Raw genomic sequence first — 17683 nt, forward strand, 5'->3', positions numbered from 1 at the left:
TTTTGATGCCCCCCACAAGGTGATGCCCTGGGCAGCTGCCCACCTTGCCCAATGGGCATTACGTCAGTGCATCCTTTACTTGGCAACAAGAGGTCACCACACTGCCCAATGCAATTCTCTAGCATTTGCGTGTGTACAGACAAAACCACTCTCTTTTCCTTTTATCCTGGTACAGCAGAACCAGGTGTTTTCCTTGGCACTGGAGACAAATTTGAAGTACTGTGGTTTTTGTATTTTCACAGAGGACAGCAAGCCGCACTGCACTGCCTTTTGTGCCAGGAGCCTCTGGGGAAGCCTAAAGTATTTCAGGATCCTTCTGGGGGTATATGTGGTAGTTACATAACACCCCCTTCGCTCCTCTTTAAGATTACCCTCTCTACACAGGTATATGTCACAAGAGCTCAAAGACAGAACTGTTAAATTAGGAAGGTCCTTAGTTTAAAATCTCACCCCCCTTCCCCCCAGGAATTTACCAGTTGCTGATAAGCAAGATTCCCTCCCATCCACAGTTGCACTAGGGGGGTGATAGATATGACTCACCTTCTTTAAAAGTTGGTTTGTAAGGTATACAGAAAGATAACATACATGCAAGTGCTCGCAGACAGAGGCGTACTACGGGAAAATGGCGCCTGGGGCAACACCTGCTCTGGGCGCCCATGGAGCAGCCTGGTGGGGCTGCCGGGCACCCCCAGAACATGATCTAATGGGGGGGCACCCAGGGTCAATTGATCCCTCATGTCCCTCTGGCAGATACACCACTGCTCGCAGCATCTGACAGTACCACAGTTAAGTATCCTCACTGCTAATACAGTCTGCAGACTGGAGCTTTCCATCACACGCAGCACAATCATGTCCCTCTGAAACACAAGAGCTCGCTCATGCTCAAGACACCACCCGGTGGGAGGGGATTCGGTCTTGCGAGAGCTTGCTCAGCCCCGCCCAGTTCTCACTGGGAGACCTACCATGAGCTCCTCCTGATCTTCACGGTTGCCAGCCAGCCCGTAGGTAGGGATCTCTCCCAGGGTGCGACAGAATTCGGAGGTGGCATTGAAGACGATGGCCCCCTTCTTCTCCAGCTCATCGTCGTCTTCCTGGTTACGGCCAGTCTTCAACTTTTTCACTATTTCTATGACCTGGAGGTAAAAACGAGCGAGGAAGATGAGGTCAATAAGAGCCAAAGCTTCGCGATGGTGCGCCTCCAGCTCAGGAACTATAGAGTCAGGGCCCTTCAGAAGACAGCAGTGGGGCACCCGCCCCTGCCATCAAGAACAGATCCGTCTTACGTCCATAAAAGGTCCACCCTGTGGTTTGATCATTCTCTGTTCCCCACCTTTTCCCCGCTGTCTTTCAACTGCTGGATCTGTCTCAGTCTCCGCCCTTTCTCCAGCTGTTTCTGTAGTTCCAGTTCAGCCTCGTCCTCCTCCAAGGCAGTGGGAGAATCTGGACCCCTTCCAACGTCCTCTGGTGGGACAGGAGAAGAAAGAATGAGATCCATCAATTCGGGACATGGAATCACAAGGAGAGCACCAGCTGAGCGTTGAGAATTTCCTTCCAGAAAATCAAACCAGCTGCCCAAGATGAGTCCCCTGTTCCCCCAGCAAAAATCATGAAGCTTCGGGGGAAATGGAAATATATGCAACATTCTTGCTAGAATGAAACTTTATTTTTAAAACTCTGTTGCTGTGGAAACTACTTGACACAATTATACAGATGCTCATGGAGAGGCACAGACAAAAGTAGTAACACCAATGAGTACTTAAACTCACAAAGTGAATAATATCTTAACCAGTGATACATAAAATATGATTCTGTTTCCCAGGAACAACTCCAGATGTTTTCAAAATAGTTCAAAGACAAAGACAAAATAGTTCAAAGACAAAGACAGAATCATATTTTATGTATCATTGGTTAAGATATTACTCACTTTGTGAGTTTAAGTATGCATTGGTGTTACTACTTTTGTCTGTACCTGTTGCACAACTGACTTGATTACTATCATTCATGCAATGTGTGATTGGTGTTTGGACTATGCTGCCACAGGAGGTGGTGATGGCCACTAACCTGGATAGCTTTAAAAGGGGCTTGGACAGATTTATGGAGGGGAAGTCGATCTATGGCTACCAATCTTGATCCTCCTTGATCTGAGATTGCAGATGCCTTAGCAGACCAGGTACTCAGAGCAGCAGCAGCAGCAGGCCATTGCTTTCACATACTGCATGTGAGCTCCCAAAGGCACCTGGTGGGCCACTGCGAGTAGCAGAGAGCTGGACTAGATGGACTCTGGTCTGATCCAGCAGGTTCTTTCTTATGTTCTTATGGAGAAGCACAGGCAAAACATGAAGGGGCAGCATATCTGAATAAGAGAAGTATTTTCCCCTGCACCACTGAATTTTCCCCCTCTACTAATATGCGAAATGAGCAGTGAAAGAACGTTTTAGGAGGCCATAAAATGGGCTCTAAGAAGGGGAGGAGGGAAAGTGCTGGCCGAGTCCCACATCCACCATCTCCCAGGACTCCACCGCCTGTCATAGCCCGCCCGCAACTCACCATGCACTGCTCCAGACAGGCCAGGCTACTGAGGGGTCGGGTGCTTGGGATAGGGGGAGTGTGGACGAGTGAATGGGAAGGGGTTCTGGTGGGCACAGCAGGAAAGAGGCTTGCCGCCCCTGTCCCAGTGGTGGGGGAATAGGAAAAGCTCATGGAAAAGCCAGCTTTGGGGTGAGGAGGCGCAGGCAGGGGGATGTTGGGTGCTTAAGCTGAGGCCTGTGGGGCTTGGGTTTTGGGGGGAGGGTGCACATGTGAATGGGTAGGGGTCTGGCGAGTTGGGTGGGAGAGCAGCCTACCACCGCTATTCCAGCAGCGCACCTTGGGTTTTTGGTGGGTTGAGGGTTCATTGGAGAATAGGGAGGGCTTGTTGAGGGGTCGGCTTGGTTGGGGGGGGGGAGAGATGGGCAGGGGAATGGGGGCGGGGCTTCCGGCAGGTCCTGCCTGGGCTTGGGTGTTGGGGTGGGTGGAGGCTGGGTGGAGAAGGGGGATGCTGTTGGTGAGGCCGGCCTGCAGAGCAGTTTCATGTTGCTCTCCCCGCTGGGGGTGCTGGTTGAATGCGAGAGACACACTTCCAACCAGTGGGTGCACAGGACTCACTTCATGAGTCTGGAGCGCCCATTGGCTGGGAGGTTCATTGTCAGACATTCCATCTAGGGACTTATGTATAAGGATAATCGTGAAACTTAACTTTTTGAGACAGTGTTCTTGTAGAGGAGTACAGCTGTGTGCCACCATGGTATAGTGGTTAAGATGTCAGGCTAGAATTTGGGAAACCCAGATTCAAATCCCCATGCTGCCAGGGAAACTTGCAGGGGGACCATGGCCAGTTATACACTCTTTGCCTCAACCCTGGCAAGTATTTGGTGGAAGATCTCCAAGGAATACTGGGGGAGGGGCCAATTAGCCATGCTGGCAGGGGCTGATGGGAATTGCAGTCCATGAACATCTGGAGTGCCACAGGTTGGCCACCCCTGTACTAGGGGCATGAATGACCATGAGGCAGGCAATTGCAAACCACCTCTGAACATCTCTTGCCTTGAAAACCCCACCACGGAGTCACCCTAAGTCAGCTGTGACTTGACAGCAAAATACACACACAAGAGCTGTGATGTCACAGAGCAGCACAGGAAGTCACCTCATTCCTGTGGTGATTAATTCGTTTCTTCCAGTTCCATATCCCAATTTGCGTATTATGCTGCTTTATTCAGGAAACTTCGGTTAATAGGGACTCTAAGCCACACCATGTTTTGTAACCCGCATGCTGACTGGGTTGCTTCCTTTCGCTAGGGATCCTTGCTGTCCTATTCAAGTATTATCATTCAAGTATTACCACATTTTGACTGACTGACGAGTTCTATCGCATTTGTCATCCACCTCGAGTGCCAGCGAGAAAGGCAGAGTAAGGACGAAAGCCAACAAATAAGCAGACTCACCGTCTTCACTGCTTATGTCCATCCTCTCCACCCGGAGGTCATCCGACTGAAGCGGCTGCTCCGCGTCTTCGTTTTCATCTTCCTCTGCGTACCCCTCTTCATCCTCCTCCTCCTCCTCTGCAACCCTCCTCCCTCGGCCGCGGCTCCTAGACAGAGCCCATGCAAAGGATCCGTGAAGCACGGGAAGAAGCAATGCTCGCTATGACATATGCCAAATTCAACAGGAGGTGAAAATGGGCTCCCTGGCATAGATGGGGTGAAGGGACACATAGGTGTCAAACTCAGGCCCTCCAGATGTTCATGGCCCACAATTCCCAGCAGCCCCTGCTGGAATGTCCAATTGGCCCTGCTGGCATGGGCTGATGGGAATCGTAGTCCATGAACACCTGGAGGGCCTGAGTTTGACACCTATGGTTTCTGTGTATCCCCACATCCCCAGAGGCTGAGAATTGGGGAAGGGGAGCCAAAGGTATGACATTCAGAGTCATGGATGCAAACCTTTTCAGGGGCAACCCCCTCCTGGGTTAATGGTTTGAGCCACGGGGTCATTACCTGGAGCCGAAATCCCTCTCGCTGGTCTCGTTGCCCAGCGGCAGGAGATCGGCAGCCTTCACCAGCTTCTCCTTCTTGCGTATCTTCTTCACCCGCCGCTTTGTCTTCTTAAAGGTCACGTTCTGCAGTGAGAAGCGGAAGCATCAAGAACATGCCGCGGACCATCCTTCATGCGCTCCCAGGAACACACCTTCTGCCAAAGGTCAGAGCGAAGGCCGACATAATGCCTCAGCGTGCTCCCCTCCCTTTGCTACCCACCAGGGCATTTCCCAACTGCCTGAATAGGGCAGATTAGCCTGGGCTAGTCAAGAGCTGGGAATCTCTGAACGGTCAGTCATGGCTAGGTCTTGAATGGGAGACCTGCAAGGAAGTCCAAGCAGGCAATGGCAAACCACCTCCACTCATCTCTTGTTTTGAAAGACAAAGGAGGTTGCCCTAAGTTGGCTGCGACTTACAGGACACTGCCTTCCTTCTGATGGTGGAAAATTCACTTTAACGCCATGTTCTTTATATTATGTTCAAAAATTATGCTGTGGATATGATTGAAGTCTATAAAATTATGCATGAGGTAGAAAATGTTGACAGAGAGAAATTTTCTCTCTTTCTCACAATACTATAACCAGGGGGCATTCATTGAAAATGCTGGGGGGAAGAATTAGGACTGATAAAAGGAAACACTTCTTCATGCAATGCGTGATGGGTGTTTGGAATATGCTGCCACAGGAGGTGGTGATGGCCACTCACCTGGATAGCTTTAAAAGGGGCTTGGACAGATTTATGGAGAAGTCGATCTACGGCTACCAATCTTGATCCTCCTTGATCTCAGATTGCAAATGCCTTAGCAGACCAGGTGCTCAGGAGCAGCAGCAGAAGCAGGCCATTGCTTTCACATCCTGCATGTGAGCTCCCAAAGGCACCTGGTGGGCCACTGCGAGTAGCAGAGTGCTGGACTAGATGGACTCTGGTCTGATCCAGCAGGCTAGTTCTTCTGTTCTTATTTATTTATTTGTTAGATTTAGGAACCGCCCAGCCCCGAAGGTTCTTTTAAGGACTTCCTTACATAAGGTGTCTTTTAAGGACTTCCTTACATTTATTTATGACAGTACTCCATTTTACATGGTAGTTACCAGCCAGACCTGAGGTGGAATGGGGGTAGGGGGGTGTTGCTGTTTCCTGGAAACAGTGTCTCTTATCTCTATCGGAGCAGCAGTGGCGGAGTGGTTAAGAGCAGATGTACTCTAATCTGGAGGAACCGAGTTTGATTCCCCGCTCTGACGCTTGAGCTGTGGAGGCTTATCTGGGAAATTCAGATTAGCCTGTGCACTCCCACACACGCCAGCTGTGTGACCTTGGGCTAGTCACAGCTCTACGGAGCTCTCTCAGCCCCACCTACCTCACAGGGTGTTTGTTGTGAGGGGGGAAGGGAAAGGAGATTGTCAGCCCCTTTTGAGTCTCCTACAGGAGAGAAAGGAAGGATATAAACCCAAGTCTTCTTCTTCTTCACATCTCTCCTGTAGAGCATCCTAGCAGTCCAGGCCAAAGATGCCATCTCAGCTCAGTAGTACCAATAGGGAAAAACCTGCCTGAGCAAATCTCCCTGTCAGTCATTGAAATGCCTAACAGCCAGCCTCACCTTCCCTGAGGTAATTAGGAAAGGCAAAGTCTCTATGCCTGGGGACCCAATCCTTGCCTTGGGAATCATGTCTCCCTGAGCCCTTTGCAGTGGGAAGCCTTCACAGTTCACAAACTGTGAGAGACCCACCATAAGGTCTGTTGTTGCAGGACCATCATGCTCTGGCTACCCCTCCCCCTCCAGCCACAGGAAGGAACTTCCTGCTTGCTTCCCACATTAGGAACCCAGCTCCAGCATCCAGGCTTCTGCTTCTCCCGCTGGGATCAGGAGTGGTCCGCCGTTTTAAGACAGCCTGAAATCAACCTGGATGTGTGAGCCAGCAGCAGCTTCAGAGCCTCCGAATATACAGGGCCAGTGGAACAGCCAATCAGAGTGCTCCACGTGCCTGTCTCCAGGCACAGCTGCCTCTGCAGGAAGAGCAACATCCAGGCATGCTCGTACCAGGTGACAGTTTGGGATTCAGGTTGTGAATGACAGTGGGCCAATTCAGCCACCGCAGCAAATCATCAAGCTTCCTGAGCCATGACTGAGAGCAAGTGTGCTGTAGTGGTCAGAGTGTTGGATCAGGCTCTGGGGAGGCCCAGGCTGAAATAGTCACTCTGCCATGGAAGCTCCCTGAGGGACCTTGGGAACTCTCACTTTAACCTACCTCCTAGGGTTGTTGTGAGGACAAAGTGGAGGACAGGAGAACAATGCAAGTTGCTCTGAGATCCCAGCAGGGAGAAAGGCCAGATGTAAGCGAACTAGATCATGAGAGGGAGGGCAAGAAGGGGTGAGTCAGAAATCAGCTCTCAAGGCCCCTTCTTACGTGCCCGGATTAATGTCCTTCAACACTTTGGTGTCAGAAAGGAATTTTCCTCTAGGCCAGATTGGCCAGGGAGACTGGAGATTTTCTGCATTCCCTTGGGCACAGAGCAGAGGTCACCAGAGAAGAGGGGGTGGCTGGGAATTTCCTGCATTGTGGAGGAGGCTAGACTAGATGTCTCCTGAGGTCCCTTCCACCTCTACGTTGCCATGTCTCCCAAAATAAATAAATGGTTGGGGAAAAAGTTTCAAGTCTGCTTAAGAATCAAGGACCACATCTTTCAAGGTGGCACAGAACCACCAAAGACAACCCCAGACCACGATTTGGGGAAAAGACGGTTGCTCCCCTACCATCTCTTCCGGGGTGAAGTATTCCGACGCCAGGGAGATATTGGGCATGTCCAGGGTCTGAGCCTGATTGCGCAGGCTGTCCCGGATTTGCTGCAGCTCCCGCTCCCGAGACCCGTCGGCCATCCCGACGGAGTCCAGCTTGAAGGACTTCTTCTTCTCCCCTTCGATTTCCTCGTCATACTTGGAGAGGATGTTTTTATGCTTGTACTGGAGAAGGAAACGGGGTGGGGAGGGGGGGAATAATAATTACAAACAAATTGGCTGAAGAGCAAAGGAGACAAGAGGGAGGACAAAACAGCCAAGGGAGCATTGCCAGCATGGGCAAAATCTTAGCAAAAAGTGACAGTCTAGGAAGAGCCCTGCCAGCAATGGAAAAGTCCTGTCCCCTATTGCCAAATAAGGGAAGCGAAAGGCCGTAGTCAAATGTTCCGTATAGGCTCAGAGCTAGTCTAACACTACACACGAGTTGAATCATGTGGATCTGTTCTGCTAACAATGGCAGCCCCTTTCATCCCCTTATTTATTTAGAACATGTCTACGCTTTTTTAGAGTTCTCCCGAAGGCAGCTTACAATTAATAACACAAGCAACCAACAGGAGAACTCAGGCAACCGACATCAAAAACACCGGCAGCTGCCATAAAAACAAAAGCTGCCAGCAACAGAACAGATCCATACGATCCAACCATCTTCCAGGAGTCATCCCAGTGCAAAGGAAGCCTCTCGCCCTCACTGCTGCGTCTGCTGGACCAGCAACTTCGGAATTCTGTCATGAGCATACAAACATTCTGCCTGTAACTGCAGGCCCCAAAACATTCGGCCCCTGCTTCCCTAGTACTCCATCCCAAGAACCAACAGGAACCTTTGGTAGCCAACAGTTGGCAAGCAGCGAATCATATTTATGGAGGAGAAGTCGATCTATGGCTACCAATCTTGATCCTCCTTGATCTGAGATTGCAAATGCCTTAGCAGACCAGGTGCCTCGGGAGCAACAGCCGCAGAAGGCCACTGCTTTCACATCCTGCCTGTGAGCTCCCAAAGGCATCTGGTGGGCCACTGCGAGTAGCAGAGTGCTGGACTAGATGGACTCTGGTCTGATCCAGCTGGCTTGTTCTTATGTTCTTATATTTTTAACTTATTTTTTAAAAATTTACCCTGCCCAACCCCAAAGGGCTCAGGGCGGCAACATAACACTATAAATTTCACTGAAAGCAATGGTAAAATCCTAAACAACATTATAAAAACAATGTATTGTCGAAGGCTTTCACGGCCGAATACTTGTGCTGAGTATGGCAATGTTCTAGCAGCATTTTCTCCTGACGGGCTAGTATCTGTGGCTGGCATCCTCTGAAGATGCCAGCCACAGATGCAGGCGAAACGTCAGGAGAGAATGCTGCTAGAACACGGCCATACAGCCCGGAAACCACACAGCACCCAAAATTATAAAAACACTAATACAATATTAATACAGCATAACTACTACTAATAAGAGACAGGATGGTGACTTAAAATCACAAATAACCCCTGGGAGGTCAATAGAGATAGAAGTCAGCCCGGCTGGCCTCCAGGAAAGACCCGGTAGGATAGCTCTGTCTTACAGGCCCTGCGAAAGCCACTCAAGTCTCACAGGGCCCTGATCTCATGCGGGGACATAATCCACCAGGTAGGTGCCAGGATAGAATAGGCCCTGGCCCTAGTCGAGGCCAGCCAGATATTTTTTGGGCCAGGGATTACCAGTAGGTTCTCTTCTGAGGAACGGAGGGACCCGATTGGGCAGTCTGGGGAAAGGTGGGCCCTAAGGTATGCAGCGCTATTCTGAGAAGTCAATCTCTTGCAACAGGAAAGGGCCCTGCTGGGAAAATGTACAGAGTCGCTCTAAACCATTGACAAACACGAGAGCCTCAGAAAGTTCCTTACTATCACCATGTCGTCCACACTCTCCCTCACCCTCGCTACAGAGGGGTTCTGTACTGGGCTTCTTTCATGCTAACTCCACGTTTTTCTTCGCCTTTTCTTTGTCCACCATGTTGACATTCACTAGGACATCACCCCCCTCCTCGTCCAAAACACCTAGGGAGGCAGATAGCAGCACATAGCCCGAGGTGAGAAATCTCACAACATAAAACTCTCTTTTAAATAGAATTTGGGTGGCACAAAGGTGGCAAGCAATCAGTGTGGGGGGAGGAGCACCATAAGAGGGAAAAGAATATCCCCCTTTCTCTCCTGTAAGGAGACTTAAAGGAGCTTACAATCTCCTTTCCCTTCCCCCACTCCCACAACAAACATCCTGTGAGGTAGGTGGGGCTGAGAGAGCTCTGAAGAACTGACTAGTCACTAGTGCAAAGTCACCCAGCTGTATGTGTTGTGCACAGGCTAATTTAGTTCCCCAGATAAGTCTCCACAGCTCAACTGGCAGAGCAGGGAATCAAACCCGGTTCTCCAGATTAGAGTGCACCGGCTCTTAACCACTATGTCACTGCAAAGGGGAGTGACTGGGGTTCAACTGCAGAGCATCTGATTAGTGTGCAGGAGGGCCCCTGGCCAGTCCCCAGCATCTGGAGTTAAAAGGGTCAGGCAGTAGGAGGTGCGACAGGAGCGGTTCCATGGCACTCCAGATGTTTAGGGATTCATACTCTTCAGTTTTCCTGCCAACATGGCCAATTGGCCATGTTGGCAGGGGCTGATGGGAATTGTAGTCCACAAACATCTGGAGTGCCATAGGTTCGCCACCACGGCCTCAAGTCAAGATCCTGGAGAGCTGCTGCTCGTCTGAGCAGCCAATACTGACCCTGATGGTCCAATAGTCTGATCTGGTACAAGGCAGCTCCATGTGTCCAGTGACAGCTGCTGTCTGTCAGAGTAGACAAGGATGACCTTGAAGGAGTAACCACCTGTCTCAGTATAAGGCAGCCGTGTGTGTGTGTGTGTGTGTTTATTTTGTGGGATGTGACACAGCTCGGTGCCAGAGCATCTGCTTAGCAAGCGGAATATTCCCAGGTTCCACTGCAGGCACCTCCAATTAAAAAGCTCAGAGACTGTGTGATATGAAAAGCTTCTGCTTGAGTCCCTGGAAAAGCTTCTGCTTGAGTCCCTAGACAGCCTCTGGTAGTCAGAGTAGACAATGATCTGACAGGCTAACGATCAGTGTCATGTATGGAAGAGAGGGGTCCTGCAAGTTTCCCATGAGCAGTACCCCGAGGTCAGTCCCCATCCCACCTTTGTCTTTGAGTGTCAAGATGACTGTCTCCCCATCCTGGAAGGAATCGATCGTGTGCTCCACGGTCAGGCCCTTCAGGTCTCGCGAACTGTAGCCGACCTGAGGAGAACAGCATTAAGAGGGAATCAGGAACAGATGAGCAACAGAGTTTTATCCTTGGTATAAGTTTGAGTGTGCACACACACTTACGAGTGTGCATGCATGTGACAACTTAAACCAAGAATTAAACTTGGTTGGTCTGAAAGGTGCCACTGGATTCAAACTTGTTGCTATGGATTGTGGTGAGAAGTGCCACATTAAGAAGCTGGAACAACTTATTTCTTGGGATTATACTGTGAATTGCATTATGGTTATTTGAGAGTAATCGCCTCTAAGAGTATTTTTGGAAAAGCAAGGTGCAAATGGTGGAATCTCTGTTCCTTCATCGTGAACCCATTATTCCTGGTTCAGAGACTAGGACCAAGAGTAATGGGGTTCAAGGTGAAGGAAAAGGGATTCCACCTAAACATCAGAAAAAACTTCCTGATAGTAAGGCCTGTTTGACAGTGGAATGCACTGCCTCGGAGTGTGGTGGAGTCTCCTTCTTTGGAGGTTTTGAAAGAGAGGCTGGATGGCCATCTGTCAGGAGTGCTTTGACTGTATATTCCTGTATTGCAGGGATTGGACTTGATGGCCCTTGGGGTCTCTTCCAACTCTATGATTCTATGAAATATAACAATGGCAATACTCAGGGGCCAGCATGCACAGCTTTGGTGGGGATTGTAACTTAGGAGGTCCAGACCAGGATCTGGAAAGTAGCTCCCCTCTCGAGTTGTACTGATCTCATTGGCTAGCCTGATCTTGTCAGATCTCGGAAGCTAACCAGGTGGGTTTTGGATGGGAGTGCCACCAGAGAAATCCAGAGTCATTATGCAGAGGCAGGCCACACAAACCATCTCTGTCTCTTTTCTGGAAAACCATATGGAGTTGCCGTAAATCAGCTGTGACTTCATAGCACTTTACACACACACACACAAGAGGTCAGGTGGGTTTGTGCATACTTTGTCGAAGAAGACCACTGGTGACCAGGACATATTTCTGTTTTGGGCTATTTCACGGTTTGTGGAATGACATGGAATTATATTAACTGGGATGACTTGGGAGTGTGATTTGACAGCATTTCACACATGCGTGTGCGTCCGTGCACACCCCTAACCCTAACCATACACACATACACACACCACGGAACAAAGTTAGAGTCAGAAATGATTCAGCAAAAGAGCTAGAGAACATACAAAGTGTTCCAAATAAGAAAACGGCTGCCTTAAGCCTTCCTGTCAGCTGGAACTTTCAAGGAAGAAGCCCCAGCTGGGTTTGGCCCTTGTTAAATGCAGAAGACACAAATCCCCATATGCTGCAGAGCAACCAGCAGAACGCACAGATGGAAATTGTTGAAATGGAAAAAGAATTACTAAAATGATACTGTCTTTTGCTATGAAGAATTCCTGTCCCAGCCACTCACACTAGGCCACGGGCCAAGTTCTGAAGATTTCCACTCATGCAAGAAGAGTTTGGATTTATATCCTCCCTTTCTCTCCTGGAAGGAGACTCAAAGGGGTTTACAATCTCCTTTCCCTCCCCCCCACAACAAACATCCTGTGAGGTGGGCGGGGCTGAGAGAGCTCCAAAGAACTGTGACTAGCCCAAAGTCATCCAGATGACATGTGTTGGAGTGCACAGGTTAATCTAGTTCCCCAGATAAGCCTCCACAGCTTAAGTGGCAGAGTGGGGAATCAAACCCGGTTCTCCAGATTAGAGTGCACCTGCTCTTAACCACTACGCCACGCTGGCAAGGAACCTTACTCCAATGTAAGAGGCTTCTTGTGCCAGGGGAAAGTGCCACCAACAGCAGACTGGATTCACGGCACCCAGCTCATGATTTTTCAGTTATTCCGAACACTTAGATCCTGCTTGGCATGGTTTCAGGATGGCCAGCAACCATTACACCAGGCTTTGCTCAGGAAGTCCAGCCAACCCCTCCCCTTCCCTCCAAATACAAACAAAGCAGGCTCAGCCAAACCCACCCCTCTTCCTGGAACGCAACCGCAGACTCCAAAAGTCTTCCCCTGCTACTCCCGCAATGGATCCTCAAGTGAGGCATCAGTGGGAGAGGTCAGCAAAAAAGTTCAGTGGACCTGTGGTTGCAACTCCCTTTGTCTGGCTATCTATCAACATCTCTGCCCAAGACAGTCCACCTGCACTTAACGGTGGCATAAAAGCAAGGAAAGGCCATCAGTGCCATCACTCCAGGGGCCTCCGCTCTCACCTTCTTGTTTTGCCCAAACTCCTCTTCCACGAGGCTGCTGATGCCAAACTCCTGGTCCATCTCCTCCAACAGCTTGGCCTGATAAGAGAGGAAGAAGAAGAAGCTGAGACTGAGTGTGGCTCAACAAGATACACAGAGAAACACACCCTGGGGCGAAGGAGAAGAGGAGGGAGCAGAGGAGCCACAGTTGGGATGGGCCTCAAGGACCAAAAGCAGAGCGCGCCTAGAGGTGTCCAGCCTTTGCTTTATGATCTCCCCGAGAAGGAGAGCCTCCCAGTCCCTTGGCTTACTGGCCACATCCTTACATTTATTTATTTATCATTTAAATTTGATAGGCTGCCCACCCCTGAAGGGCTCTGGACAATATATGTTAAAATATACAGATAAAAACAATGACAAAGCATAAAACCAGAACACTAAATAACATACAAATACAGAAAAATCAGAAGGCAAAGATGGCATTTCGTATCGTGAGGGTGGTCGATATAACTTATCGGTGTATGATTTGTACAGGGGATGGCACCCTTACTGCGGCTAGACTCCCCCACCAAAAGCCTGGTGGAATAGTTCTGGAATGATTCTTGCTGGTACAAAATTTCTCCTCATCTTCCACTGAAATCTACCCTCCCATAACTGAGGCGCATTGAGATGGGGGGAGAGAAAGGAAACAGGAGCAGAGAGGCAACTGGCTTTGAGAGAGAGATGACCTTGCCCTATGCTGAGCGGCAAGCGTGTTTGCACGCTTTCTGCCACCTCAATCTTTCAGGAAGCAAACCTCTGGCCTGCATCTGAACATCTGGACACAAAAGGCACATGGAGTTCTTCCACACCCTTTTTTCCTTGCAGTCCCTTCAGACCTCTGGAAAGATGATTCCTTTCGCTGCAGGAAGATGCTCAGGAACAGCTATGGGTGGTCTGGGTGCTGCAGGAGGAGGGCTGAAGCCGCAGCATGGCTTCCTTGAGGGAGGAAACGGGAGGGGTTTGACCCATGGCCCCCCGACTGAAGCAGCGGGTCCCATAACTCACAGAATGCAGGTCCCACAACTCCCAGAATGATCTCTCTGGGGATATGAAGGCGCTGAGGGAATGGAGAGGAATACTGGAAAAAAACAGCATTGTCCGCCGGTACAACACAAAAAGCACATGCCAATTATCTGTCCCTTCCTTGCAGTTCTCTTGAGACGTGTTTAGAACACTTTTCTTCCCCTTCCCCTTGGTGCCTGCTCGGCAACTGCTGTTCTGATCTGTCAAAAACCTGAATTTTTGTCATGATCTGTTTTTTTACTTTTGTATACCACTTTGACAATTTTCTGGACAAAGCGACATATACATTTAAAAACAAGATGACGATGCAGCCTCGCTTTCAGAGTCCCGGCCCAGCACTAGAAGAAACCACTGTACCAACCCTCTTCTCTGCCATCTCCTTTTCCACCTGCAGCTTCCGGCTTTTCTCGATCCAGGCAGCTGTGTCGTCCAGCCAGGGATCATCTTCGCCGAGCGACTTGATCTTCCTAGGGGCAAGAAAGCGGAGGGGGTGACAACAAGCCCTACTGCAGAGATGATTGGACACCTGCACCCCCACCCTGGCCCATATTCCCTGCAGAAGGCAACTTCGTAGAGCCTGGTGCCCTCCAAGTCACCTCCATGGAGTAAGCAAGTAGAAAAGACTGAGGAATCAACACAGCAGAAATGTCAAAGTTATTTGGAGCCAAACGGAATGTAAAAAAGGAAAAAGACTCTGTGTGTGTGTGAGACAAGTTCAGTAAAAAAGGAAGCAGAAAAAGTCAACAGGTTGAAACCCTCTAAACCACAGGTGTCAAACTCATGGCCCTCCAGATATTATGGACTACAGTTACCATCATCCCCTGCCAGCATGATGCTGGCAGGGGATAATGGGAACTGTAGTCCATAACATCTGGAGGGGCGCGAGTTTGACACCTGTGCTCTAAATGAAGCAAGAGGCTTCATGCGGGACAGAAGTCCATCCAGCTACTCAGAAACGTTGCTTCAATCTAACATTTAGATGCAGATAGAAAAGGGATCCTGTTGCACCACTCCACTAACAGTAGCACTTGCCCTTGTGTGTTGGGTGAAAGTGCCTCATCCCAAGTACAAGCGCTACCATCAGCGGAGCAGACGGGTTCAATTCAAGAGTGCTTCTGCATATTCAAAGAGATTTCGCAGGGAATCTCTCTCAACATTACAGCAGGTCATACCTCAGACGGTTCCTCCTGCCTCAGACTGTTTGTTTGCACTGCTTTCCAGTTCTGGAATCCTAGTCCTGTGGCGTTGTTTACTAGCGGTATTGTCTATCAGACTGGATTGTATTTTGTGCTTTGTAATCTGCCTTGAGTCTCAATTAAAGCAATCACAACAGTTCACTGTGCGGGTACATTGGCTTTATTTTGCAATCCACCTTGAACTGTCAGTGAGAAAGGCAGGCTCTAATTATTATCCCCATATTGCAGGTGGGAAAAGTGAGGATCAGAGAAAACGGCTCGCCTGAGGCCAGCTTGGAAGTTCGTAGCAAAGGCTGGATTTAAATGAGGGACTTTCCAAGTCATAGCTTGCGTCTCGGCTGTTATGCAACTCCAGCGCTCTCTCATTTAGGCTGCCATAAGAAACCAACCAAGACAGAAAGACACAACTGCCAGCATGTCAAAAAAGGACATCCGGCTATCATAGCTGAACTCCATCTTGAACCTGCCCTACTGACACAAAGAGATTCCTTTCCTCTGCATTAGTAGAGCCCAAGGGCGGGCTCAGGCAGAATGGCTGCGAACAGTACCCGAGTTTCTGGTTGAGCAGCCTTTTCTCTTTGGCAGCTGCAAGCTTCTCCCTGATCTCCTCACGCTGCTTGAGCACGATCGGGTTGATGACCTCGGCTGCCACGGGATCTTCCTTGCTGCCCGTTTCTGTGGTTGGGGAGGAGGGGGAAAAGGTACTGGTTACCGTTTGAAGGCTTAAAGATGGAGGACATCGTTACAGTGGGAGGGGGACAGATGCTGGACTGAGCAAGGAGTGAAGCGAAGCAGGATATAACAGCATCAACCGCTAGGTCACCGCTGCTGTATCTGGCTCATATGCTATGGCCCATCCTCAGAATGCCCGCTCTCCGTGCAGACAGTTCAATTCCCAACACCTGCAGTTAGAGAAGTCTAAGACAGTGCAGCTAGGAAAGAATCTCCGTACCAGAGGCTCTGGGGAATTGCCCCTGTCAGAGTAGACTCATGGCCCAACAGCATTTAGCTGTACAACACTGGTGAGTCCAGGCACACTGAAAGAAGAGGCACTTAGAATTGTGGCCCAAGGACAGAACGGCCAGCATTTCTTGCGGGAATCAGAGCAAGTTCCACTTCTGCAGAAGATCCTGCCAGGAAGTGGCATGGAATTCACTGCCCACACCCATAATGCCAGTTTGGGGCCAACAGCACAGGATGCGGACACAAGAACTGGGATTCAAGGGTTCTAAGCCCTGGTGACCCAACTCTCCACTGAAGTTAACTATTTCAACACAACAGAGGTTCATCCACACCAAACAAACACAGAAAGCTGGCACTTCAGAGACAAGGCCTAGTTACAGTTCTTCTTTGCCTGATCTCTCTTCTTCGACGTACAGGATGCTTAAAACATGGTTGTTAGCTGGCATGAGACTGGTTATATCAGGCAAGGATAGGACAGAAATCGATTTTTTTTAAAAAAATCAAGCACTATGTGGTGATGATTACTGACTCAGACTAATTGAAAGGGAACTGGTGGACAAATTTACGGAGAACAGGTCAGCCATGATCGCTAAATATTTGTTTATTTTATTTACTATGGGTTTATATCCCACCCTATTCCCGAAGGGCTCTGGGCGGGTTACAACACAATTCAAACATTGCATAAATGTTGAAAATATAAATCCACATCTAAAATCAACCAATTAACATTTCAAATAATTTAAAATAACGCTAAGATGGTAGTAAGATGGTTTATCCTTCCCGCCATCCCTTCTCGCCCCTGAGAATGAAAAGATGTTATAATAAGTTCAGACAATCCATCTGGCTAGTTGGGAAAGGCCTGGTGGAACAGCCATGTCTTGCAGGCCCTGCGGAATTGACATAGTTCCCGCAGGGCCCTGACACTACCAGGCAATTTGTTCCACCAGGCCGGAGCCAGGACCGTAAAAGCCCTGGCTCTCGTTGAAGCCAGCCGGATATCCCTGGGATGTTCAGGTGCGGAGGCAAAATGCCTGCAACTGACAGAGGCTGGGAAGTAGCCAGCAGGTGAGGGTTCCTGACAGCAGACCTTCTTGTAGCATCTGACTGGCTGCTGTTGGTAAGATGATGCTGGACTAGAGAGACCATTAATCTGATCTGATACGGCTACTTTTACATTCTATGGTCTTTTGCTGTAGTTCACCCAGCTCCGTACTGTCTGCTCTGACTGGCAGCACCTCTCTTCAATCTCAAAAATACAAAAAAAGTATTTACTTGCCAGCATCTTTCTGATGAGAGATGCCAGCGAGTGACCCTCATGCCACGAGTGCTTTCCTACTGATCCATGACATGAATCTCTCCTAACTTTCAGTCTCAAGTGTTACAGCCCTGCATTTCTGTCATCTCAGTGAGAACGAGGTCCCCTATCAGAAACAAGGCCTCCAAAGAATGGTCCCTGTCCCACAAGCCCTAGAGAATAAACTTTTCACATTGTTTTGCTTTTGGAGAAGCCCATCTTACATCTTAGCAAGGGGGAAAGGCAGCCAGGGGAGAAAAAACCCTCTCCACCTCTCCCATGCTACCCAATTAACTGCTGACTAGCCAAGCTGAGCTTACACACGCCTTTAAAGCGCAGGTGGTCT

At 49.4% G+C, this 17683-nt stretch overlaps 1 protein-coding gene across 1 annotated transcript in view; it reads right to left on the minus strand.

The window, feature by feature from the left end:
* The window catches only part of SART1 (spliceosome associated factor 1, recruiter of U4/U6.U5 tri-snRNP), a 31403-nt gene that overhangs the window by 7334 nt on the left and 6386 nt on the right, over positions 1 to 17683 (minus strand). Inside the window, 11 exon segments of the mRNA XM_048513367.1 lie at positions 963 to 1133; positions 1331 to 1461; positions 3981 to 4126; positions 4533 to 4654; positions 7321 to 7527; positions 9236 to 9259; positions 9261 to 9388; positions 10535 to 10634; positions 12841 to 12918; positions 14246 to 14351; positions 15629 to 15755. Coding sequence (XP_048369324.1) covers positions 963 to 1133; positions 1331 to 1461; positions 3981 to 4126; positions 4533 to 4654; positions 7321 to 7527; positions 9236 to 9259; positions 9261 to 9388; positions 10535 to 10634; positions 12841 to 12918; positions 14246 to 14351; positions 15629 to 15755 — 1340 coding nt within the window.

This window comes from Sphaerodactylus townsendi, linkage group LG01 (assembly GCF_021028975.2).
Source record: "Sphaerodactylus townsendi isolate TG3544 linkage group LG01, MPM_Stown_v2.3, whole genome shotgun sequence".
Classification (NCBI taxonomy): Eukaryota; Metazoa; Chordata; class Lepidosauria; order Squamata; family Sphaerodactylidae; genus Sphaerodactylus; species Sphaerodactylus townsendi.